We start from the raw sequence: 27,214 nt of genomic DNA on the forward strand, positions 1-27,214 counted from the left end.
CCTCTGACATCAGCCCCCAGGAATGTGCTGCAGACCCTCTAGCACATTCAGGCCTCGCTGAGGCGCCCCTCCCCTCCCCTCCTCCATCCCAGTGTTTCACTGGGGACAGGCCTCCGAGCTGCAGACAGAGGCCCTCGGAGGGTTGTGGACAGCCCACTCGGCTCCAGGCCTGGAGACTGGAGGGGTGACTGGAGTGAGTGAAGCAGCCTTGGGTGGAGTGGAGAGGGAAGCCTGCCTGTGAAAGAGGCAGCTAGGCCAATAGCTGGACTGTAGGAAGAACATGAAGCTGGACTGATTCAACCAAGAGTCCTACCCACCAGCGCTCCCCTGACCTAGAGTGAAGGCAGATGTGGGATTCTGCCAGCTGCTGAGTACAACTATTTCTATGATGCTTTCTGGAAGTGGGGAAATAGCACAGGATGGATTTGAGATGGACTTAAGCTAAAACCCCATAAGCCCCCACTTTGATGTTCTCGGTCTCTTAGAATTAGTGTCAGCTCAGAACCAGTGGCTACTAGTCCAAAAGATCTGATTATTTCCTTTTCTCCAATGCACGCTCATCCTGGTGAAAGGTGCCTTTGGAGAACTGGGAGAAAGAATACAGTATAAATTTCTGGCAGGGTACCAGGGTGCTTCCTTGAGGGTACCCAGCCTTTCCCTCATTCAAGAACTGGTAAAACTGGCTCAAGTATGGGAATGGATTGAGGGGTCATGACTCTGCTTTTATGATTCAGGATAGACTTTTGTTTGCTCGGCCTAGAACTTTTCTGCTTATACAGATTATTAAGTACGAACTTAGTAGGCTTCCTGTCTATTTCACATCGAGGAACACCATGATCAACCAGCCAACACCACAGGTCTGCAGCAGTCAGACTGATCGCTGCTTTGACTCCACTGTCCAATAGGGTCAGCACGTCCACCTTTGGCAGTACTACAGCCACAGGACCCCTGCCACCCTGGAGCCAATTACTCCCATCGCATTCAGGTTCCTGGTTCAGTGGCTGCTGTTCCTGCTGTGAGTCCTGGCCTTCAGAGAAGAGTGATCACAGCTCCTCAAGGAGGCTGGGGCTCCTTTCATATATTTACTTTTCACCGTCAAGGTGAAAGGCGTGTCTTCAGGACAGTGTGGGTGAGGAGGTCTTAAAGGTAAGATCCATTCTAACATTTAACCTCCCTAAGCTTTTGAATTCTGTCTTCTACACACAACAGAGGCAGGGTCAGCATTTCTACTTACTCACTGTAGGCCACACTTTGGTCCACATTTCAGTCAATCAACCAAGCAAACCGCTGGAGGCCTTTCTAACTTCCTGAGCTGCAACATTAAATGCAGAATCTCTGCTTAGAGAGCTCATTTCAATTAAATGATGTCAGTATTGAGATCCTACTTTCGGGAGAACAAAATCATGAGTACAAAATGCTCCCTCCCGGCACCAGGAATGGGGGCCTGCAGTTTAAGCTTCATTAGCTTCAAGGTACATGCATTGCACCCCAGCCCAATGTGGAAGTCAGTGCCATGGCCAAGCCAATCAGAGAGCAGCCCTTGGTGAGGAGCCCCTGACTCTATCTGTGGCTGCAGAGGCCTCTGGGGTGTGTGCAGGTAACTGGGGGGTATTAGTCCATTCTCATGCTACTAATAAGGACATACCCGAGCCTGGGTAATGTATAAAGGAAAAAGGTTCAATAAACTCAACAGCTCCACATGGCTGGGGAGGCCTCACAATCATGGCGGAAGGTGAAGGAGGAGCAAAGACACGTCTTACACGACAGCAGGCAAGACAGCGTGTGCAGGAGAACTGGCCTTTATAAAACCATCAGGTCTCATGAGACTTATTCACTATCATGAGAACAGCATGGGAAAAACCCAGTCCCATGATTCAGTTACCTCCCACTGGGTCCCTCCCACAACATGTGGGGTTATGGGAGCTACAGTTCAAGATGAGATGTGGGTGGGGACACAGTCAAACCATATCACTGGGGGAAGCAGAGGTGCTGAGGGAGAGCTGCAGTTGGAGGCCGGGGGCAGCTCTAAGGCTTCCGAGTGGGCACCAGCCCAGCAGGTTCACAGAGGGAGCCAGTCCAGTAAGGCAGCAGTGGAGCGGGAGGCCCAAGATGGAGGGGCCCTCAGGGGTTAAGCAGGTGAGTTTCTGAGGCTATAAGGTCCTTCAGGGACCTTGGTGGATACATGGAGATTACTAACTCCACCCCAGACTGAGAATTACTTTGAAAATAATTTCCTGCATAGAGTCGGCAGTGCTGCATGGCGGGAGGGAAGGGGTCCCTTCTTGGGCCTCAGAGGTGTGCTGCCAGCAACAGCAGCCACAGACTGTAGGAAGAGGGAAAGGGACACGGGAAAGATGCAACCGGAAGCCACTGCTTCAAGTGTCAGGCAGGGGGGTGGTCCTCAGTCTGGCTTCCAGACCTCTGCAGTCCTCAGCCTCTGAGCAGGGCCCATTGATATCCCTGGCCCCAGGCCAGTCCTGCCCCAGCCCTCAGACTGGCCAGTGCTTCTGAGCTGGCCCTACCCCAGGGAGAATAGGAGCTGCAACGGGGCCAGCAGGTAGAGACTGCTGGGTGGTGCTCTCCCTGGAGCAGACCTGGGCTGTCCTGCAGGCTCTGCTGGGTGTGGGCTGTGACACCCTGAGTCCACTGCCCTTCAGGCCTCTTCCATGCAGATCCAGGGCTTAGGCCAGTGGTCTCTGAGCCTTACAATTTCCTAGGAGTCCTAGCCCTTTGCTGGCAGTTTAGCCCCGACAGCCCACAGAGGCACAGAAAGTCTTCCCAGGACCTTTCTCTTTGGGGCACATGTAGGCCTAACTGTCAACTGACTCCCAGACACGAACACAAAATGACAGGGACAAGCAGAGAAGGTCATGCTTCCCCTCCAACTCCTCCGCTAGGAAGGCCGCCTCATCTCTCCAGCTAGAAGGCTGCAGGAGGGGCTGGTTTCCAGCAGCTTCTGTTCTTCATCTCCCATCCTGCAGACAGCACCACCCACCACCCCCTCCTTGGATTGCTCTCAGCCTTGGAAGCCTCGTCCTCCCCGTCCTTGAAAAGGCAAGCCATAGACGCGAGGGTGGGAGAGGCAGGGAGGGGGTTCCAATCCAGCACGTAACAGGATTACCCAGGGCCCAGCTGCTGAAACTGGCCTAAGATCAACTCCTCAAAAGCCAAGAAGGACTCTGGACTGGCCATGGTTGGGATATGGCTTCCAAACGTCATCTGAATGAGGCGCGTGCTGTCCAGCTCGGAACTGTGCCAGGCTAGGGGCACTGGTAGGGCCAGCCAGGTAGGAAGCCTGCCAGGGAGGGGGTTTGCTTTTCTTGGCTCCAATTGGTAAGAAAAGCTGAGAAGGTGTCACCAAGGAAGGAGTCAGGCGGGAGTTCTCCAAAGTATTCAGAGGATGGCGACTCCTGGTGCCAACAGGAAGGTCTGGGCCATGTCTGGGGACTGGGATCACCATGGTGGTCACCCTGGGGTGTTGTGTGCTTACCCAACTGGGCAGCTCTGTGGCCGCACTCATTCACCCACATAGGGGGCTGGGGGCTGGGATCAAAGTATGGCCCACCCCATCCAAGCAGGGCTGGGCCAGGGTCAGGGAGGGATACGTGGTCTGCCCAGCACCCCAGGGAGCTGGTGAGTAGAGCTGGGGCTTCAAGTCAGGTCTCCTGACATGGAAGCCATGTCTTTTCTTCCTCTGATTTGGAAGGAAAGAGACAGTGCTAAGCGTCTGCACATCTGGACACAGGGGACCTCCAGAGGCCAGGATCTGCCCCTTCCTGGTTCTATCACCTTTCTCCAGTTTACTCACTTCTAAAATAGACTCCTATTTCCCAGTGGTGTTGTGAGGATTAAATGACTGAGAATAGTGCCGCCATACTGTAAGCCTTTAGTAAAGAGATGCTACTATTCCTATCATTATTAAGAGGAGGGAGGAAGACCCCATGACCAATCAAGTACCCCAAGTATGTGCAGCCATCAGCTTGTTGGGGTGCTGGAATCCTTCCACTGGACACCCCTTAAGTCAAACGACTCCAGGTTCTGTCCCTGTCTACTTCTTTCCCCCACTGGGAAATATTAACCTTAGAGACCATCACAGCATTGTCAGATTTAACTGGGATTGGATGAAGTGAGCTGCATTGATCAGTTTCTCAACTACCTGCTGCAATTTCCAGATTTCTCAGAAGAATCATTTGCCGAGGGCACGTAAACATTTCTTCTTACGTTGGTGTTGTCTCTGCTCGGCCTGGCCAGGGTATTGTCCTAGCTTAGCTCATGCAGTCCCTGAGCTGGCCGGCAGCACCCCGAACTGGGGTTATCTGGAATGGGGATACCTTGCACCTCACTGCTGCAATATGCCTTCCCTCAGGCTACTCTAGGGGATTAGGGTCTATCTCCTATAGACGCGTGCGTTCCTCAAGGGTAAGGATGCCACGGGGTGCCCTTGAACTTGCTGCCTGGCCTGGCAGAGGAGCTCTGTGCAGGCTGCCTGCAGGGATACTAGCTGGCCTGGCCATGCCTGGCCAAGGAAAGGCCACCGCCAGGGTGGACTCTTTTAACTAGGTAGGCAGGGCAGATACCCTCAAAACCACCTGTTTGGTGCAGTCCTCTTACTTGTACACTTTGGTGTTGTATGTCCTCTCCCCAGGGAAGCCGAACATGCCGCAGACCACGCGGGAATTCTTGGCCGTCCAGTGCTTGTCACAGATCTGCTTCCAGGTCTTGCCCTCCTTCACCTCCACGTAGCCCTCTGTCACCGGGGTGCGCTTGCGGTAGGTCGAGAGGATGGCTCGAATCCGAATGTCCTCCACCTGGATATTCAGGTTCTGGGAAGAAGGAGGTGTGGAAGGAGAGGGTTACCCTTCTGGCCTGGCTGCAGACACACCAGGCAACCAGTCCTTCTTTAGTGATTACCAGCCGGGCCTGCTGCTGGCCTGCCTGTGCCCTTAGGCCCCGCAGTAAGCTCTGGGCACCTCCGAGGGGCACACGGCCCAAGCTGCAGTTAGAAAGCGCTATGCATGGGAGGTAGTGAGGTTGCCAGGACCCAACAGGGAGTGGGGTGACCTGGAACAGTCAGAGAAGACTCGGAGAGCCCATGGGCTTCTCCCACATCCAAACCTAAGATCTTGGAGAGCAAAGGGCAGCGGACTCCTCCTGCACAGGCCTCGAAATAAATGCATGGGAGAGAAAGTGTTCTTTGAATGTGGATTTTGCATTTCACTCCAAAGTACTTGTGTATGTGCCTGTGTGTCTGTGTGTGTCTCCCTGATTCATCTTTCAGTAAAACTTGAGTTTCAGATAGAGGAGCCCCAGATGTCCTGAAGCTGGTGGTACCACCCTGCAGACTACTTTATACCCCAGGGGTGGGCACTTCTCTGTTCAAAAATCCTTAGAGAGGCCTGAGAGAAGGCACAGGGCTTAGAGAGAAAGGAAGCAGAGATTCCTGGCGTTGAGTGTACTGTGTGCAGAGACCCACACCCGCCTGGCAGGGATCAGGGAGGTAGGGTTGGGGACAACTATTTGGCTGCAGCAAGGAAAGGAGAGACTGCAAACACTTTTGAGGTTCCCTTCCCATACCCACCCCACCCATCTATCTGTGGAGTAAAGGACAGGGGCTGGGGTCAGGGTTGGAAAAATTAATTGGCAGGGCTCTTTGGGAGGAAGTAGAGGAGGGGCATGGGCGGGAGGAAGGCGCCTGCCTCCCTGCCACATGAGCGCTCCTCCTCTCTCGACGTGGAGCTGGAATGTCCCTGTACCACCTAGACCTCCCGGGGATCTGGAGGAGAGGGGGCCTCAAGAGGCTAAGCTGGATGAGAGGAGCAGAGGTTCCCTGGAGTTACGGTGGCACTTTTTAATGCCTTTCCAAGACATGCCATAACAGGTTCCAAATTCTATGGAACGCCCTCCCGAATCAGTCACGGCCAGCCATCACCAGCTCTTCCAACAGTCCCTGACTGAGTCCCTGCCTCCGTCTGTCTGCCACGGGGCCAGTCACCAAAGAGCCTCTTTTTTCTTTTAATTAATTAATTCTTAATCTTCTTTGAGGCAGGGTCTCACTCTGTTGCCCAGGCTGGAGTGCAGTGGTGTGATCAGGGCTCACTGCCGTTTCCATATCCTGGGCTCAAGCAATCCTCCTGTTTCAGTCTCCCAAGTAGCTGGGAGTACAGGTGTGCACCACCATGCCCAGCTAATTCAAAAATATATTTCAGAGACGAGGTCTCACTATGTTGCCTAAGCTAGTTTCGAACTCCGGGCCTCAAGGTATCCTCCTACCTCAGCCTCCCGAAGTGCTGGAATTACAGGTATGAGGCACTGCAGCCGGCTCTTTCTAAAACACAGATCTAACCTTGTCCCTTGGCTAGCTCCTCTTTGTCTATGTAATACCCTAATATTAAGCAAAATGCTCTCAGCCATTCAGGACTGATTCCACCTATGCCTCCAGCCCCCTCACTGTTCCTAGCTTCACATGGATCCGCAAACACCATGAATTGCAGCATATAATAGCAACAGCTACTGCAAAGCACGCACCAGGTGCCCAGCCCTATGCGAAGTGCGTTCTCCTACTTAACCCTCGCATGCTGTAATGAGGTGGTTGATAGCTATTACCATCCCCATCTTACAGATGAGAATACCAGCTGACTCCAGTTCCCTCCCCAGGGCCACCCCGAGGTGCAGGGGAAGACACACACACTGTGAGTGGGTCAGGGACTGGGAGGTGGGGCTGGTCCAAGCGGGGCTGGAAGGCAGGAGGAACCCAGCGCCCCAACTGCCCCAGCCCTGTCCAGCCGAAATGCAAATGAACGACGAGTTTGAACAGAACCATTCTTTGGGTGCCCAGGGATTCAGGTCTCCTTGCCACAGCCTTCAGGGTCTACAGCCAGGCCATGCTCTCAGGTCCTGAAAGGCGGTGGAAAGTACGTGGCCCTGGAGTGATGGCACTTGGCTCCGTTTCCTTTCCACCACAGCAGAAGGAATGCTGCCAGCAGCAGGTTTATGCCTTCCAGTCTGGATGCTGGATCCTTTACAGCCTCATTCAGGCCGCAGGACCCGTGCCACCAAGACACGTGGACAGGGGCGAGCCAAGAAAGGGCCTGAGGTCTAAACCCAGCCCATGAGCCGGCCCTCTTCTGTCTCTTCCCACTTCAGGAGGCCGGGCTGGAATTCCAGTGTGTAACTGTCATGCCCAGGAGGAAAGTTACTGCCTAGCATCAGGCCTGTGCTTCACGGGGCCGGCGGCCCGGGCTGACCTTCAGTTCACAGATCCTTTCCCCTGTATTGGGCAGCAGTGCCGGCTCACTGCAGGGAAGATGTGACCCCTAGCACCTGGCCTCCACAGGAGGAGGAAGAAGGCCCAGCTGGAGGAGCTCAGTAGACCCCACTGGAAAGAGTTACGCAGGCCTGAGGCCAGCATACATCAACCCAAATGCCAAGGGAGCTTGCACTGGTTCCTGCGATGATGCGGGACAGGTTCCTCCACTGAATATGGCTGGTGGGAAGAGCCTCGGGGGCTCTACGATGAAGGCAATGCAACCCGGAGAAAAGAAGGAGCTAGCACCAGGGGTCATCATCCTCATTCTTCCACTGACTCACTGCATATGAGTTTATGAATCTCTGTGTGTGTTTGCATGGTGATATGTGCTTGATGGTCCGTGTGTGTGTGTGGTGTGTATCTCTGGGTCTGTGTGTGTGCACGGTGGTATACGCATGATGGTGTGTTTCTGAGTGTCTGTATGTCCGTGTGTCATATGAGCCCCTGTATAAGTCTCTGTGTGTGTCTCTCTGGGATTGTGTATCTCTGGGATTGTGTCTGTGTGCATGATGATGTATGCACGACAGGGTTGTGTGTGTGTGTGCCTGTGTGTCAAGTGGGTCTCCGTGTACTCTCTCTGTATGTGTCTGACACATGGGTCTCTGAATGTGTAAAGTATACATCTATTTGTGTGTCTTGTGGAGGGGGAAATTCTGAAAGGATCTTGTTCCTTGCAAGGCCTTAGGAAAAGTCAGGATATGCTTTGCATTCATTCCTTCAAACTGGAACATCTTCTCTTCTTCTCCCTCCAAAGAACCAAAGCCTTCCCAGTCTTTAAGGCGCAAATCCATCTTATTCATTCATTCATTTAACAAAATGCAGTCTCTGCCCTCCCTGGGCCTTGCTGGGCTTCCTCCTTACACCCCAACCCCAGCAGCTTTGAATAATGACAGCTATGGGCATCATTTATTAAACACCAATTAATTGCAGGCTAGGTTTCATTCAGAAAACTTGACATCCACTCCATTATTTAATCCCCATGGCAGCTTTCAAGATGGCTCATGGTCCACCCGTTTAGAGGTAAAAACATGATAAATCTTCGCAAGCTTTTGGAAGTTACCCAAGTTCACACAGCCAATAAGTAGGTAAACAAGTATGCAAATCGAGTTCTGACTCCAAACCTGTGCTCCAGGCTCATAATGACCACTGGTCTCTGAGCAGTCCTCATCTCATGCCTGTGTCCAATACATTGTCTGGTACTGAGAGTGACTCACCCAGGGCAGGGCCTCGGGCTCAGAATTCTGGGTGTCCCCTTCAACCAGCTGAAAGGTGCTGGTGCTGTGCACATTGCAAGCCCAGCGCCCCATGTCGAGGGGCAGTGAGTCAGACTGGATTGTGTACGTGACGGGAGAGCTGGGATCCTGACATTCTTGTCTTCAGGCCAGCGGGAGGAGGCAGGAAAACCCTCTGGGGCACACATTCGATGCTCACACTAGCTAACCAGCTCACAGAGACTTAGTTAGACCTCTTAGAAAACACACACACTTCACTGCTGTGGAATCCCTTCCATGACCACAAGTGTTAGGATATTTTTTGCCCCAGGAGTTCGGTCCCAAAAGTGAAGAGAAAGTTTGAAATATTGAAATATACACACTTTTTTTCTTGTTTTTAAGTGAAAGGCACTCTAGACTTGCTCGTTTAAAATTCAGCTCCAAATGCCAGAAGCTGGTCAAGCACCCTGCACATATTAAAATTCAAGCTCAAACCTGATGCTGTCCCTCTTGCCAGAGATAACAGTGCACCCAGGCCTCCAGAAAGCTTCCCTTCAAGAGAGACACAGAAACTCCGGGAAGTGTGGTCCTCAGAGCTCATCACATCCTCCAGCAGGGCCTGAGGCTCTGGGAGTGATTTGCATCCATTCCCAGAAGGGAAACCCAAGGCACAGCCAGGCAAGGGACTTGTCACTTCGGCTGGAGAGGAAAGGAGCTCTGGGTTCTGACTCTCAGGTTTATGCCTGAATGACATTTAACATTTGCAGCATCTGCTCATGACTTGCCAATTCCAGGATGCGATAGTCTGGATCTGTCGCCAACAAGGAATAATCACCCATTTTGAAAGTCTAGCTGGAAGATGCAACAGGAAAAAGTACAAGGAGAAGCAAGTCGAGCAAGCCAGACTACATGAATCCACATTACAGTTGCCCTAAACTCTCAGCACTAGGCACGCTGGCAAGGCTGGGTCTTAGCTCAGCAGTCATTCTCCTTCCCGCTGTTCTAGAAGTCGTAATATCAGCCCAGGCTTTCTGACCTGAGAAGTCATCCTGGGGGTGAGGAGGGGTGGGAGGATCACGCTGGGAAGACATAACATCATGCCAACATCTCAACGAGAATGCATGAGTGTCAACTCTAGACAGCCTCTGCTCACCTTGCATGCAGCCTCCCACAACCACCAGTAAGTTCCTGCATCTTACTCTCAGAGCCTGCAGCTTTCTTACTTTGGCTATTTAAAAATAAAACAGGGCCGGGAGTGGTGACTCACACCTCTAATCCCAGCACTTTGGGAGGCTGAGGTGAGCAGATCACTTGAGATCAGGAGTTCAAGACCAGCCTGGCCAACATGGTGAGACCCTATCTCTACTAAAACGAACAAACAAACAAACAACACAAAAAATAGCTGGTCATGGTGGTGCATGCCTGTAATCCCAGCAACTCAGGAGGCTGAGGCAGGATAATCACTTGAATTCGGGAGGTGGGGATTGCAGTGAGCCAAGATTGTGCCACTATACTCCAGCTGAGGTGACTCAGTTGAGCAAGACTCTATCTCAAAAATAAATACATAAATAGGTGGGGCGTGGTGGCTCACGCCTATGATCCCAGTACTTTGGGAGGCTGAGGTGAGTGGATCATTTGAGGTCAGGACCAGCCTGACCAACATGGTGAAACCTCATCTCTACTAAAAATACAAAAAAAAAAAAAAAATTAGCTGGGCATCTGTAATCCCAGTTACTCGGGAGGCTGAGGCAGAAGAATCACTTGAACCCGGGAGGTGGAGCTGGCAGTAAGCTGAGACTGCGCCACTGCACTTCAGCCTGGGTGAAAGACCAAGACTCTGTTTCAAAAAAATATAAATAAATAAATAATAAAAACAAAACAGGCTGGGTGTGGTGGCTCACACCTATCATCTTCATGCTTTGAGAAGCTGAGGCAGGAGGATGGCTTGAGGCCAGAAGTCCAACACCAGCCTAGGCAACAGAATGAGACCTCATTTCTAAAAAAAAAAAAAAGTTGGCCGGGCACGGTGGCTCAAGCCTGTAATCCCAGCACTTTGGGAGGCCGAGACGGGCGGATCACGAGGTCAGGAGATCGAGACCATCCTGGCTGACACGGTGAAACGTCGTCTCTACTAAAAAAATACAAAAACTAGCCGGGCGAGGTGGCGGGCGCCTGTAGTCCCAGCTACTCGGGAGGCTGAGGCAGGAGAATGGCGTAAACCTGGGAGGCGGAGCTTGCAGTGAGCTGAGATCCGGCCACTGCACTCCAGCCCGGGCGACAGAGCGAGACTCCGCCTCAAAAAAAAAAAAAAAAAAAAAAGGTTAAAAAATTAGCTAGGCACCAGCAATCCCATTACTGGGTGTATTCCCAAAGGATTATAAATCATGCTACTATAAAGACACATGCACACATATGTTTATTGCAGCACTATTCACAATAGCAAAGACTTGGAACCAACCCAAATGTCCATCAATGATAGACTGGATTAAGAAAATGTGGCACATAGGCCGGGTGCGGTGGCTCAAGCCTGTAATCCCAGCACTTTGGGAGGCCGAGACGGGCGGATCACGAGGTCAGGAGATCGAGACCATCCTGGCTAACACGGCGAAACCCCGTCTCTACTAAAAACTACAAAAAACTAGCCGGGCGACGTGGCGGCGCCTGTAGTCCCAGCTACCCGGGAGGCTGAGACAGGAGAATAGCATGAACCCGGGAGGCGGAGCTTGCAGTGAGCTGAGATCCGGCCACAGCACTCCAGCCTGGGTGACAGAGCGAGACTCCGTCTCAAAAAAAAAAAAAAAAAAAAAAAAAAAAAAAAAGAAAATGTGGCACATATACACCATGGAATACTATGCAGCCATAAAAAAGGACAAGTTCATGTCCTTTGCAGGGCCATGGATGAAGCTGGAAACCATCATTCTGAGCAAGCTATCACAAGGACAGAAAACCAAACCCGCATGTTCTCACTCATAGGTGGGAATTAAACAATGAGAACACTTGGACACAGGGTGGGGAACATCACACACTGGGGCCTGTCGTGGGGTTGGGGGAGGGATAGCATTGGGAGAAATACCTAATGTAAATGATGGGTTGATGGGTGCAGTGGGCCAGCATGGCACAGGTACACCTATGTAACGAGCCTGCATGTTCTGCACATGTATCCTAGAATTTAAAGTATAATAATAATGAAAAAAAATTAGCTGGGCACGGTGGTACCTGCCCATAGTCCTAGTTCCCAGGAGGCTGAGGTGGGAGAATCACTTGAGCCCAGGAGTTTGAGGCTGCAGTGAGCCAGTATTGTGCCACTGTACTCCAGCCTGGGCGACAGAGCGAGATCTCTTCTCTAAGAAAACAAAACAAAACAAAACAAAACAAAACAGTGGCCTCCCAGATACAGACCCATGTCCCAACTACCAGCTTGACACTTTCCTCAGCACTTGAAACCAAACACATTCAAGATGCCTTCACCTCTTCCTCTTTTCATCGAGTTACTGAGGGACGCGCCTGCCTCCAGCTTTGCAGACCTTTGTGACCATCTCTCTTCCTCACTCATGTGCTCATTCAGCCCAAGCAAGACCTTCTCTTTGCCCTTCTATTAGCTCGCCATTCTCAGTCCCAATTCCCAGTCAGCTGTGCAAGGAGAATTGTGGGAGCCTAAGAAAGGGCGTGATAATGTTGTCATCTCACCTAGGCCCACACTGTCTCCTGGCCTCTGGTTTCTTCTCCCGTCCGTTCATCCTCTTTGACCACAGTGCATTCAAGGGTCTTGCTCAGATCTTCCCGGTGGCACCCCCACGTTAGGCCCAAACCACACCCTGCCATTCTCTGTCCCTTCTTTCTACCTATCAGAATCCTGCCAACCCTCAGGGAAATTGTTAATCATTTGTTCATTCAAAAATATTTGTCCAGTGCTACCATGTCCCAAGTGCTGTGTGAGACTCTGAAAGGACAGGCATGGTCCTCACTGTCACGAGGTCCGTGATCTGGAGGAGGAGAGGCAGTACCAGCATCTCTGTGAAGCCCCCTCCCCTGTCCCCAGATGGCACATCCACATGTTTGATTTCTTCTTTATTTCTCCAGCACTGGCGTCTGGTGACTCATTAAATTCTTGGCTTATGCCGACTATCTTGTACTAGTATTTACTTTTCCGCATCCTTTTGCCACTCAATTGGACTGTGAATCCCCTAAGGGCAAAATTGTGCCTTATTCATTTTTGTATTACCCACACAGTAAGAAATTATTACTGGTTCCTTCCAACCATGTCTGAGGACTCACTATAGCCAGACACAGAGTGGGTCCTCAAACATGTTTGGAAGGAACCAGTAATGATTTTTTCAAAATCCAACAACAGGAGTTTAGCTTAGCTAGACATGCTGTGCGCCCAAGTTCAACATTTTAATAAAGACTTTTTTTATTCTTTAATGCAAAATAAACAGCTACGTAGTCCTCCCCTCTCTTTCTAACATAAGCATGACTTGTGTGACTTATGGACAGGAGAACATCTGTGCTTTGTCCAGGCATCCTTTTGTCACCTGAGCTCCCTAACACCCTCTCCCCTTTTCCCTTGAGATCTGACACCAATAAATAGTTACTGAACTGAATTAAAAGCCGTCTGATCCTCAGCACACAGTTAGATGGCTTGGCTAAGTGGGTATTATCTGTACACAGTATGAGGCATGCTGTATTCCAGGAGTCTGGCTATGTTATAATTATCCCTTTTTTGATGATCCAATCAGAAACTCTTAGTTTAAGAGGCTACTGGAGGGCTGAGCGCAGTGGCACATGCCTGTAATCCCAACACTTTGGGAGGCCGAGGCGGGCGGTTCACCTGAGGTCAGGAGTTTCAGACCAGCCTAGCCAACATGGGGCTCTACTAAAAATACAAAAATTAGCCGGGCGTGGTGGCACGCACCTGTAATCCCAGTTACTCAGGAGGCTGAGGCAGGAGAATCACTTGAACCCAGGAGGCAGACGTTGCAGTGAGCCGAGGTCACACCATTGCACCAGCCCGGGCGACAAGAGCGAAACTCCAACTCAACAAAAAATAAGCTGCTAATAACGTTCTTTAGCCTGTGACTTCTTGATGGAAGAAAGTGGGAGAGGAAAGGCATTTCAACAATTTCTGTTCCTCAGCTCTAGGCGACAGAGGCCAGTGGGGGCAGGGTGGGGGTGGCCTGGAGAGCTGAGGTCATGCTGACATCACCAAAGGAAAGAGCCAGGAGTCTGTTGGGGCCTGACTCCTGTAAATCAAAAGCTTTGCAACACTGCTGGAAAACTGAATGCTCTGTGTTTCACTTTCCAAACAGGCAGCCACTTGGGTAGGTAATAGAGGCTGCTGTTTTGGAGAACGGGCAAGCCCTGCTGTCGGCAGGAAGCCGGTGGGACACTTGCTCCAACAACCAGCCCCTGTGACCCAGCACTTCCTCCTGTCCTGGTCAGGCCCGACTGCACACCACACACCCTCATGGTGAATCTGGGGTTCTCTTCACAGCCATCATCACCATGGTAACACAGTCATGATGCATGAGATTGTTTCTCCACTGCTGGACGGTAAGCTCGGGGTGGGCAAGATGGTCTGTTCCATCACTCCCTTTATCCTCATGCCTAGTGTAGGGTCGGGTGCTGAATCGAAATGTATCGGTGAATGAACGAACAGATCCTTAGCAACAGGCTCCTGGGGATGGGGTTGGGGAAATTCCATGGCATTGACACCCAGCATGGCTGAGGTGATTCAAATAAGCCACTTAGGCGCATTGCTGAACCAGGCTGACCGCTGCCCACTCTGCCCTAGTCACATCACCAGACCTTCCTGCAGAGTGGATCTGCCCACCCAGGGCTGGCAGAGGCTTTCTCCAGCCCAGCTCAAGCCCCCACTTCATCCAGATAGCAACTATCCCACAGGTTTCCTCATTCACCTCTCTCTTCTCCAAACTGCCATGCATTTGAGCACCCATTCACATTCTTCAAAGTTTGAGTACATCCTGTTCATTTATTTATTTCATCTAAAACAAATTATAAGCCTCCTTATTCGTGTGTGCTATCTAACAAATAAACAGAATGTTATGTATTGGTTTATTTCATCTCACGAAGAGTTTTAATGGTATTTATACTTTTCAAAGCATTGTATCTGCAACACCCAGGTCAGAAACCAGGTTCCCATCTGTTATCCACATACACACCCTTCTGCATTTCAGATGTTCAGTTGGGAAAATAGGTCACTCTAGAACTACTTGCTTTGTGTGTCCCTTTTGGTAGCTGGCAAGCCCTGGCTACATACAGGCTCTTAGTAAATAGAATCGCGGAATGTGAGGGCTGGACAGGATCTTTTTTTTTCTATTTTTTTTTTTTTTTTTTGAGATGGAGTCTCCCTCTGTCGCCCAGGCTGGAGTGCAGTGGTGCAATGTTAGCTCACTACAACCTCCACCTCCTGGGTTAAAGCGATTCTCGAGTAGCTGGGACTACAGGCATGCGCCACCATACCCAACTAATTTTTTGTATTTTTAGTAGTTGGGGGGGGGGGGTCTCGTCACGCTGGCCAGGCTGGTCTCGAACTCCTGACCTCAAGTGATCCACCTATCTTGGCCTCCCAAAGTGCTGGGAATACAGGCATGAGCCACCATGCCCAGCCCTGGGACAGGATGTTATACATCCTCTTGTCCAAGAAGTGGGAGAGACAAAACCCAAGAGAGCTACATCTGATTGTCCAGCCAGACTGTTCAGTAAAACAGAGTTCAGAGGCTGTGGGCCTTCACCTTGGCTTCTTCTGCCCTTGCCGAAAAGTCCGGCACAAACTATCCCCTGGCTACCATTTCTCTTCCTCTTACAGAGAGGCCATCCAACTACCCTGTGACCATCCAGGAATGGGGTCTAAATTTAGGCGCGGGGGGACCACTACCTTCTAAACTGCACAGAGGTGAAAATAGGCCCCCTTTTTCCCCAAAACCACCCAGTGCAACCTCTCTGGTGGGAGTCAGGGGAAGGACGAGATTCCTAGCTGGGAAGGGTTCAGACTTTTCAGAAGTCCTTCTAGAGACCTTTCCCTTTTAGGCTGAAGCCCCTCCACCCTCTGCCGCCCCCAGACAGAGCTGCCGCTGGGAGGGCAATGCTGAAACATTTGGCAGCTGACTGTAACTAATAAAAACCTGGACCCAAGGAATTTAAAAAATTTACAGCAGCCTCAGTCCCTGTGGTTAAGATGAGAAGAAAGGGCTTTTTCAGGTCTCAGCGTCCTTCCAGACGAACGCGAGAGAGCAGAGAATAGGGGGACCAGGTTCTCCCCTTGGGTGGAAAGAAATGGCTTTCTCCTCGTTCTGTCCTCATCGTCCCTCTGTTGGCCCCTCAAGACCTCCTGCGCTGCCCACTTTCACAAACGGGAAACTGAGGCTTGGAGGTCACTCAGGGGATAGGCAACACCTAAATCTCACAGCCTGGGGATTTTCCAATCAGTTCCGGCAATGGAATTGCTTTTTGCAAAAGAGCCTTTAAAGGATGGGTAAGGAAGAAGGTGGGGTGGGGTGGGGTGGGGTGGGGTGGGGAGGGATGGGGTGGGGTGGGGTGAAGAAAAGAGAAAAGACCAAAACGTTTCCTGATCTAGCGACACACAGCCCAGCCACGAGGCTTCCTGTGAGAGCACATGACTGGGCAACGTGCAGAGCAGCCGGAGAGCAGAGGTTTACTCAGCAGGGCATCTGGATTTGTCATCTTTCCTTATCTAATGCTTTTTCCAACCAGTCTACCCGCCACAGGCAGGAAACAAAGCCTCTCGATTTAAGAGGCTCTGAAATCCTAGGAGGTTTGGTTTGGGCTCTGTTTTCCAGGTTTAAAAGAGATCTGTTCGTTTGGAGCCAAGAGTATTTCACATTTGCTTATTTGCTCCTACTTACCTCCTTTTAAGAAAGTTTTGAGGATTGACCTAAAACTGATTTTCTTTATGTCCAGACAAACTTCTGTTTTGTAGGACAGTGTCCAGAGGCCCAAGAAGGGTCAGTCACTGGACATAGAGCTGTGAGTTCCAGTCTCCACTGGGACTGGAACCCAGGGGTTCTGCCTTCAATTCTGGAGTCCAAAACTGAGAATATACAATAAGATATGACGGCACAGCCTGTGTCAGAAAAGGGGAAAACTGAGAACCTGCCTGGTTAATTTCCTGGATGAAATGAACCAAGGCTGGGGATTCAGTGGTAGGACTAACCAGGGCAGCACTTTTAGAGTCTGCAAAGCACTTTTACAGAAATCATCTGATTTTTTTCCCCTACAGAATATTTAAAACTACCTTGTAAATGATGAATGCACACTACGTCATTCTGATGGAGAAACCATTGCCACCGAACTACAGACCGTCACAGCTGGAAGGGATTGAATTCAACTCGCTCGACACTTGCCCTGTTGTTCTGGATGCTGCTCAAAAGGCAGGTTAGGGTACAAACCTGTGAACTTTCCCTTGGTGGGGTCACTTATGTGAAGAAGGTGTGATTTTTTTTTCCTCCTCTAGAGGGGAATTTACAATCAGGAGCTCCCAAGGATGCTGCAAGCAGCTGTAGGAGTCCAGGGAAGCACAGTTCGCTCATTAAGTGAAATTCCATCAGCCAGGCTCCAGGGCTCAGTGACTCATGCCTCTGGCATTCCAGAGTAGGATGAACTTGGTCTAGACTGATGCAGTTTTCTTCCATTCTCCGCTTTGGGAATTCCAGTGCACTCTGGAGGAAGCATGGGTTGTGAGGGTCATCTGTAACGATCTGTGACCTGTCCCCAATCTCCAGGGGTTAATGAGGGTGAATGTTACAGAGCCCAGCCCACACCCTTGCAGAGTAGGCATGGGAAGGGACGTGGAGGCCCAGTGGCCTACGACTGGGGTCGCAAAACACAGAGAAATCATTCACTGACATTTCATTCCTGGCCACTTTTCAATTTGCCCCTTCCAAACTGGAGGAATTCGAAGGAGGGCTTTAACTCTCACACTTTGATATGAAGAGTGAAAAGTCTGTACCTGGTTTCAAGGTCAAGGCCATTAGGGGCTGCAAAAAAGGCAAACAGAGAACTCAAGCACACAATACACATGCTGGTTGGCATCCCTTCTCTCTATGTTCTCACACACACGTGATGCCAATTTACACATGGTACGCAATGTCAATATCCAGCTAGGCACACACCATGTGGGATGAGTGCATTTTCCCAGACACTGAGTAACAGGGTCTTGAAACTTGGCAATCACTTAATCCCGCTTCCCTCCCCATGTAGGCAATCTGACCACAATATTCCTGGCAGGTGTTGTCCAGTTCATGCTTGAATTCCTCCACCGACAAGGAGTTCCCTGTCAGGCCTCCAGGCCCAAGCCAAGCCATTGCATCCCCTGTGACTTGCACGTATAAGCCCAGATGGCCTGAAGTAACTGAAGAATCACAAAAGAAGTACAAATGCCCTGACCCGCCTTAACTGATGACATTCCACCACAAAAGAAGTGAAAATGACCGGTCCCTGCCTTAAGCGATGACATTACCTTGTGAAAGTCCTTTTCCTGGCTCATCCTGGCTCAAAAAGCTCCCCCATTGAGCACCTTGTAACCCCCACTCCTGCCTGCCAGAGAACCCCCCTTTGGCTGTAATTTTCCTTTACCTACCCAAATCCTATAAAAGGGCCCCACCCTTATCTCGCTTCGCTGACTCTCTTTTCGGACTCAGCCCACCTGCACCCAGGTGAAATAAACAGCCATGTTGCTCACACAAAGCCTGTTTGGTGGTCTCTTCACACGGATGCGCGTGACACTCACCACTAACTTTGGGTAGAGCTACCTGCTGCGGGGCTTCCAGTGAGCCTAAGATCTATCTCCCATCACACTCCCCTCCGCCTTGGCTCTGGGAGTTGGAATATATTCTTTTTTTTTTTTTTTTGAGACAGAGTTTTGCTCTTGTTGCCCAGGCTGGAGTGCAATGGCACCATGTTGGCTCACTGCAACCTCCCCCTCCCCAGGTTCAACCTCAGCCTCCCAAGTAGCTGGGATTACAGGTGCCCACCACCACGCCCAGCTAATTTTCTATTTTTAGTAGAGACAGGGTTTCACCATGTTAGAGAGGCTGGTCTTGAACTCCTGACCTCACATGATTTGTCTGCCTCGGCCTCCCAAAGTGCTGGGATTACAAGCATGAGCCACTGCATGCGGCAATACATTCTAAACATTCTTCTGTATGGTAGTAGTTCAAGTATTTGAAGAGAACCATCTCCCCCCATATCCTTTTCTTGACAAAAAACTTTACTTCCTTGTGATATGGTTTCCAGATTTGTCTCCATCCTGCTGGCCTTTCCCCTGGTGACCTGGTTAAGATCTGGATCCAGAACTGAACCCTGCAGTTAGCGACTGGTCCAAAAGGCAAAGAGCTTAGGGAAATAATTCTTCTATCTGTAAAGCAGTTGACATTAACTGGTTTTTTTTTTCTTTTTTTTTTTTTTAGCAGCCCTACCATACTGTTGGCTGATACCGAGCTTTTTGTCAACCACTGCTGCCTCAGAGATTTGTTCTTTCTTTTTTTTTTTTTTTTTTTTTTTTTTTTTTTTTTTTTGAGATAGGGTCTCGGCCGGGCGCAGTGGCTCAAGCCTGTTATCCCAGCACTTTGGGAGGCCGAGACGGGCGGATCACGAGGTCAGGAGATCGAGACCATCCTGGCTAACACGGTGAAACCCCGTCTCTACTAAAAATACAAAAACTAGCTGGGCGAGGTGGCGGGCGCCTGTAGTCCCAGCTACTCGGGAGGCTGAGGCAGGAGAATGGCGTAAGCCCGGGAGGCGGAGCTTGCAGTGAGCTGAGATCTGGCCACTGCACTCCAGTCGGGCGACAGAGCGAGACTCCGCCTCAAAAAAAAAAAAAAAAAAAGAGAGATAGGGTCTCACTCTGTCACCCAGGCTGGAATGCAGTGGCACCATCATGGCTCACTGCAGCCTCCACCTCCTAGGGTCAATCAATCCTTCCACCTCAGCCTCCCAGGTAGCTGGGACCACAGGCGCATACCACCATGTCAGGTTAATTTTTTTAATTTGGTAGAGATGCGGTCTTGCCATATTGCCCAGGCTGGTCTCAAACTCCTGGGCTCAAGCAATCTGACCACCTCTGCCACCCAAAGTGCTGGGATTACAGGTGCGAGCCACCACAACATGCCTTTTTTTTTTTTTTTGAGACGGAGTCTTGCTCTGTCGCCCAGTCTGGAGTGCAGTGGCTGGATCTCAGCTCACTGCAAGCTCCACCTCCTGGGTTTACACCATTCTCCTGCTTCAGCCTCCCGAGTAGCTGGGACTACAGCCGCCCGTCATCTCGCCCGGCTAGTTTTTTGTATTTTTTAGTAGAGACGGGATTTCACCGTCTCGATGGTTTCGATCTCCTGACCTCGTGATCCACCTGTCTCGGCCTCCCAAAGTGCTGGGATTACAGGCTTGAGCCACCGCGCCCGGCCCATAACATGCCTTTTTTTAAAAAAAAAGATCAATGATTTTTTAGTTACTCTCCCTAAAGTCTGCACTCCTGGGACTTTTTTCCCCCATGGACTTTGATATAGGCCCTTCTATTCATCCCTAGTATGTTACAGTTTGGGCCCATTATTTCAACCTACAGCAGTTTTTCCGAAAGTTCATTCCATAATTTTATACTCCAGCAATCTCTCCTAGTTTTGTATCTCCCACAGATTTTATCAGTATTCCTTTTAATTTCCATGAACATTCCTGACACATGATGGGGAGGCCGGAGCAGAGCCCTAGTGCTCGCCATCAGAGACCATCCACTCTGTTTACACAAATTAGTCAGCTGTTTACCCCGGGTATCATTAGTCAGTGTGTTCATGACCTCACCCAACTGCATGTCCACCAAAGCTATGTCTTTTCTTCTTATCCACAAAAATTTAATAGCAGGCATTTCTTTAGCTGAGAGGAATGATCCTATGACTTCAGCTACCGACACAGGCCATTCCAGAAGGTATTTTGGAGAAATGTCTCAGCATCCCACAAATATCCCACGTAGGTGGTCCAGGCAGTTCTCCACCCATCAGGCCAGCACTGCCAGTAAGCATAAGCCTTAGCCACAAAGCCCTGGATGCAAGAACCTTCTGGCAACTCACAGAGGTTCTCCCCAGATATCCTGAGGTCTAGGCCCTTTCATGATCTACTTTCAGTGGCTACCAAAGGGAAGAAGTTGCAGGGGACTGGTCATCAATGAAAGTTCCCTCAGTCTCTGTGGTTGGGCCAGAAAGCTTCCCCCTGGCTTGTGGGCACCAGCCTGATCTATCTGACAGCAAAAGGGAGGCCTTCGAGGAAAATGCAGAGCGTACAAGGCTGTGGATGTCACCTGGCTCTTTAAGCCAGACGTCTCCATAGGTTGCCCTCTGTGGGTTTCTGGAGATTCGTTAGGGCCCATGCTCCTTGCCATGGAATCTCAGTCCTTCCAGAATAAGAAAGTTGTCTCTGACATATTTTTTTTTCAGTCTTCTTCTTTTTTTTTTTTTTTTTTTTTTTCTTTTGAGATAGAGTCTTGCTGTTTTCGGCTCAGGCTGGAGTGCAATGGTGCGATCTCGGCTGGCTGCAACCTCCGCCTCCCAGGTTCCAGCAATTCTCTTGCCTCAGCCTCCTGAGTAGCTGAGATTATAGGCACCCGCCACCATGCCTGGCCGATTTTTGTATTTTTAGTAGAGACGGGATTTTACCATGTTAGCCAGGCTGGTCTCGAACTCCTGACCTCAGGTGATCCACCCACCTTGGCCTCCCAAAATGCTGGGATTACAGGCATGAGCCACCATGCTCAGCCATTTTCAGTCTTTTCTATGTTTATTCCACCCCATGAAAGTTCTGCTTTTGATATGACCCATCTTATTTCGCCCTGGAATTGCTAAGCATTGGAACTGGCACTTAGTAGGTATTCAACAAACATTTATCTAATGAAGTGCCACTCAGAGTCCTTTTTCCAAAATCTTTTTTTTTCTAATGCCAGATGAGCCTTCTCATTTTCTCGACACAAAGCTCACTGATGTTTTGGCCTGTCCCTTTTTTTTTTTAAATTCAAGTCATCAATGACTTTCTTATGCCAAGAAGCCTGGGTCTTCACTGGACACTCCAAGTAGATTAATCTGAGGTTCTAGGTTGAACAGAGGCCCATCCAAAATGTTACAAATCAGCTCATGGTACGATTAGGCAGGACAAGCTGTGAAGAAATTATTTGTTTCCATCTGCTTCTCATTGCTGTTTAGCTTGTATTTTATCCTGGGAGATTCTCCAACTAAGGGGATAACAATTTCTGGCTCACATTTCTGGGAAGAAGAAAATTTGGAAGTTGGAGACATTGCTCCCATTAGGTACCTAGAATTTATCTGTTGGATACAATGATGCATAAGATATAGCCCCTGCCCTCTGGGAGCTTCCAATCTCATGGGAGAGATAAGATACACATAACTGGGGGCTAATTATTGCTCATGAGGTTATAAGGAATGGAGATGGAAAATTTTGTGAAACTGGGTTGGACAAGCCCATCTGTCAGATCATAAACTTCATGGTAAAGAAAGCAAAGCTGTCTTTAGTAATTGGAAGACTGAGGAAAGTACATCAACTCCATCACAATCTCTCTAGTTATCTTCAATAAAATAGCAGCATTTGACAGGTGTCGACCAGAAGCAGCCTCCTCCACAGCTGAGAGAAGCCTGGAAATCCTTTTCCATGCTATACTACAGGGCTGGACAAATTCCCAGCACGCTTGGGAACATATACGGAGAGAGTAAGACTATGTGAGCCATGACAGTAAGGGCCACAGTCTTGGGAGAACTTCCTCTGGAGCCCAAATAGGGCAATTTCAAGTCACCTTTCTTCTGCATTAGTGCTGGGGTCAGTTGGAGGCTGAAGCACAGCGAAGGTTCCTTGACCTGGATTTGGGGCAGATCCCACAATTCCTTGGGGGTGGTGTCCGACACGTTCCTTGAGGACAGGAGTGTTAGCTGCCAACTCATCCTGTCCTAAGCCCCACATATGTTGCACAGAAGAGTAATGTAATAAGTGTTTGTTAATGTAATTGTTTGGGTAAAGAATTTGCTGGAAAGCTAACCCTGAAATTTAGCCATAAATGTAGATTTTCAAATGCTGAAATGATCAGTCTGGCAACATCAGAATCATCTGGGGCTGCTTAAAGAAAAATAAACTGGTCCCATAGCAGGAGATTTTGAGCCAGCAGGTCAGTGGGAAGCCCCAGTATCTCCATTTGTTTGTTTGTTTGTTTGTTTGAGACAGAGTCTCGCTCTGTCGCCCAGGCCGGAGTGCAGTGGCGTGATCTCAGCTCACTGCAAGCTCCGCCTCCCGGGTTTACACCATTCTCCTGCTTCAGCCTCCTGAGTAGCTGGGACTAAAGGCGCCGCCACCACACCTGGCTAATTTGTGTGTATGTGTGTGTTTAGTAGAGATGGGGTTTCACCGTGTTAGCCAGGATGGTCTTAATGTCCTGACCTCGTGATCTGCCCGCCTCAGCCTCCCAAAGTGCTGGGATTACAGGCGTGAGCCACTGTACCCAGCCCAGTACCTGCATTTTTAAAGTGATTCCAAGCCAGGAGCGGTGGCTCACGCCTGTAATCCCAGCACTTTGGGAGGCCGAGGTGGGTGGATCACGAGGTCAAGAGATTGAGACTATCCTGGCTAACATGGTGAAACCCTATCTCTACTAAAAATACAAAAAAATAGCCCAGAGTGGTGGCAGGCGCCTGTAGTCCCAGCTACATGGGAGGCTGAAGCAGGAGAATAGTGTGAACCCGGGAGGCAGAGCTTGCAGCGAGCAGAGATCACCCCACTGCACTCCTCTCTGGGCAACAGAATGAGACTCCATCTCAAAAAAAAAAAAAAAAAATTAATTAAAAAAAGTGATTCCAATCCTTAGCTACATTGGCCAGTGGTAGCCAGCTTTCAAGATGGCCCCAGCAACCCTACCTTGTGTCTAACGTTTGTGTAATCTCCTCCTACTCTCTACCAGGGTTAGTCTGTGTGATCCATAGAATACAGTGAAATGATGGCCTATCACTTCCAAGATTAAGTTATGAAACATGACTTCCATCCTGTGCTCTTTCTCTCGCTCTCCTTTGCCTCACTTACTGGGAGGGAAGATGACCACCATCTCCTGAGGCCACTCAAGCAGCCTACAAAGAGGCCACATAGAGAGGAACAGAGGGCTGCAGTCTACAGCTAGCAAGGAACCACAGCCTGCCAACAACCATAACAGCCTGTGTGGGAGGGGACCTTCCAGCCCCCACTGACAGCCTGCGTGCAATTCCATGACAGACCCTGAGCAGAAGCAAGAAGCTAAGCCGCTCCTCAATTCCTGACTCTCAGAAACCGTGTGAGATAATAAAGATTCATTGTTTTCAGCTGCAAAATCTGGGGGCAATTTGTTATGCAGCAATTGATAACTAATACATTTTCCTACCCAAAGGGCAAGCTCCTGAACATGGCACAGGAGGTGTTTCATGCCCATCTTTCCAGCTTCAGTTAACTCTACTCCCAGATGCACTCTTCCTGAGATCATGCCCCCTGAGATCAACCTTCCCACCTCTGTGCCTCTGTCCATGCTGTTCCTTGTGCCTGGAAATGCCCTTTCCCCATGGATGGGATTCCCTTCTCCAGAAATCCTTCCCTAAACTGCCCTTGCATCTAATCCCATTGGGTTAGGTACCCTCCTTCCTGCTCACACACACTTGAAATCAATACACAAAAAGCGAGTTGCATGGAAGAGGAAAAATGTTTGCATGACGGAGACATCAAAAGCACATGACTTGCCTCTATCTGGTTAATCAACGAATTGTCAAATTTGAACCCAGGAATCCTTTTGTCGCTGCACACCACACCAACGTCCTCCGTGTGCTTGCAGTCGGTGACGCCCCAGCCATTGGAGGTGCATGCTGCAAGGGTCACCTCATTGCCAGTACAGTGGAGATTGTCCAACCAGATGGGCCCTGAAGGAGGCAGAGAGGAGAGAAACCAAGAGATGCGTCAATGCAGGTCTGAGTCTTTGAGGGACACCAGTGTCTCACATGGAAAGAGAATTTTTCTCTAATTTTGGCAGCTGTGTGTGGCCATCAATTAATTTTTATTATATTAAGATACTGCACGTAGCTCGAGACCACCTGGATTCCCACACCACGGTAAGCAGCTAATGTGATTTGGGGATGTGGTAGATTGAACATGATTGGGATAGAAATTAGATTTAAGCCCAGAAGTCACATGGGATAGTGGAAAGAGCAGAGCTTTGGGTACCAAGCCGGGTTTGAGCTCTCGTTCAGCCAGGGTCAAGGGCCCTTTTTCTTATCAGTAAAGTCGGACTAACAATGACACTTCAGCTGCACAGCTGTGTGCAGATCAGAGATACTATGAAGCACGTGCCTAGTTCATTGCTGGCCATAGTTACTAAAAAATAGTGATGATGATGATGTTTTAGTGGCACTGATTATGGCACAAGCCAGTCTCACCTTCTATCTGTAGCAGAGGCTGAACTCTGACCCTTCAGGGAGGAACTAAACTCTCCAGCCACTGAAGGTTTGGGTTTTTTGTTGTGGTGGTGGTTGTTGTTGTGTGAGACAGAGTCTGGCTCTGTCTCTAGGCTGGGGTGCAGTGGGGCGATCTCGGTTCACTGCAACCTCTGCCTCCTGGGTTCTAGTGATTCTCCTGCCTCAGCCTCCGAAGTAGCTGGGACTACAGGCATGCGCCACCACGCCCAGCTTATTTTTTGTATTTTAGTGGAGACGGGGTTTCACCATGTTGGCCAGGATGGTCTCGATCTCCTGGTCTCGTGATCCACCTGCCTTGGCCTCCCAAAGTGCTGGAATTACAGGCATGAGCCACTGCGCCCGGCCTGGTTTGAGGTTTCTAAGCATTTCACATGTAGTATCTCCTTGGTCTTCCAATACCTAGAGGATGAGGTGGCATGATTATCCCACCACCCCTTGAGCTCAGAAGCCCAGGCCTTGACTTCCTATTCAGCTCCTCTTACTTCTCAATGTTTCCCATCACTGGCTCAGAGACAGCCCAGCCAGACTGGCCCATGGAACCACCTCATTATGTTCTAGAAGGCCACCATGGGACTCTGCTTACCTCCTGGTTTTTTTCTCACTTGCATTAAGTAGAGAATTCAGCGTGCAAAGTCCTAGAGGGTGAACCACAGTGAAGCACTACTTCACACCCTTAGGATGGCTACTATCAAAACAACAGAAAATGGGCCGGGCGCAGTGGCTCACACCTGTAATCCCAGCACTTTGGGAGGCCGAGGCGGGTGGATCACGAGGTCAGGAGATTGAGACCATCCTGGCCAACATGGTGAAATATTGTCTCTACTAAAATACAAAAAATTAGCCAGGCGTGGTGGCACGTGCCTATAATCCCAGCTACTCAGAAGGCTGAGGCAGGGGAATGGCTTGAGCCTGGGAGACAGAGGTTTCAGTGAGCTGAGATCACAACACTGCACTCCAGTCTGACAACAGAGCAAGACTCTGTCTCAAAAATCAAAAAAGCAAAAAGAAACAACAACAACAAAAAAACCAAAAAAACAAAACAAAACAAAAAAACCAGAAAATGACAGTGCTGGCAAGGGTATGAAACGGGAACCCTTGTGCACTGTCAGTGGGAGTGCAAAATGGTACAGGTGCTATAGAAAACAGTATGATGTTTCCTTAAAAAATTAAAAGTAAAATTACCATATGATCCAGCAAAAGAATTGAAAACGGGGTCTCTAAGAGGTATCTGCACACCTGTGCTCATAACAGCATTATTCACAATAGCCAAGATGTGGAAGCAACCCAGATATCCATCAACAAAATGTGGTCTATCCATACAAGGGAATATTAGCCTTCAAAAGGGAGGAAACTCTGAAACCTGCTGCAATATGGATGATTCATAAAGACATGATGCTAGGTGAAATAAGCCAGTCCCAAAAGACAAATATCATATGGGGTATCTAGAAGAGTCAAATTCATTGAAACAGAAAGTAGAGTGGTGCCTGCCAGGGCCTGGGATGAGAAAGAAATGAGTGTGGTTGTTTAATCGGTACAGAGTTTCAGTTTTGCAAGATGGAAAAGTCTGGAGATGGACGGTGATGATGGCTGCACAACAATGTGAATATGCTTAACACTACTGAACTATACACTTAAAAATGTTTAAGGCTGGGCTGGACACAGTTCACACCTGTAATCTCAACACTTCGGGAGGCCAAGGCGTGAGGATCCTTCAAGCTCAGGAGTTCAAGACCAGCCTGGGCAACATAGCGAGACCTCGTCTCTACTAAAAATCAAAACATTTAGCTGGGCATGGTGGTGCATGCCTGTAGTCCTAGCTATTCAGGAGGCCGAGGTGGGAGAATTGCTTGAGCCCAGAAGGTTGAGGCTGCAGTGAGCTGTGATTGTGCCATTGCACTCCAGCCTGGGTGACAGTGAGACCCTGTCTCCAAAAAAAACCCGAAAAAGTTAAGGTGGTAAATTTTATGTGATGTGCATCTTGCCATAATTTTTTAAAAAATCATAAAGTACTAGAGGGTTTTCAAATAGTGATTTTTAAAAGTGCCACTGCAAAAATGAAAGAAAACAAAACTAAACCTCTCATTTTTCTCACAGCTCCTTTTAGGAGTCTAGAGCAGCAGACATAGTCAAACAAGCCTGGGTTCAAGTTCTACGTGCCACACACTGGGACACTGTGTGATGCGGGCAACTGCCTC

General features: G+C 49.6%; 1 protein-coding gene across 1 annotated transcript in view; it reads right to left on the minus strand.

Annotated features, from left to right (window-relative positions):
• LOXL2 (lysyl oxidase like 2) overlaps nt 1-27,214 on the minus strand; it is a 109,359-nt gene that overhangs the window by 46,982 nt on the left and 35,163 nt on the right. Inside the window, exons 3-4 of the mRNA XM_030938183.1 lie at nt 24,292-24,467; nt 4,612-4,823 (exon numbers count right to left, since the gene is read on the minus strand). Of these exons, the coding sequence (XP_030794043.1) occupies nt 4,612-4,823; nt 24,292-24,467 (388 nt within the window). The remainder of the gene's footprint in view (nt 1-4,611; nt 4,824-24,291; nt 24,468-27,214) is intronic.

The sequence above is a fragment of the Rhinopithecus roxellana genome, chromosome 9 (assembly GCF_007565055.1).
Source record: "Rhinopithecus roxellana isolate Shanxi Qingling chromosome 9, ASM756505v1, whole genome shotgun sequence".
Lineage (NCBI taxonomy): Eukaryota > Metazoa > Chordata > Mammalia > Primates > Cercopithecidae > Rhinopithecus > Rhinopithecus roxellana.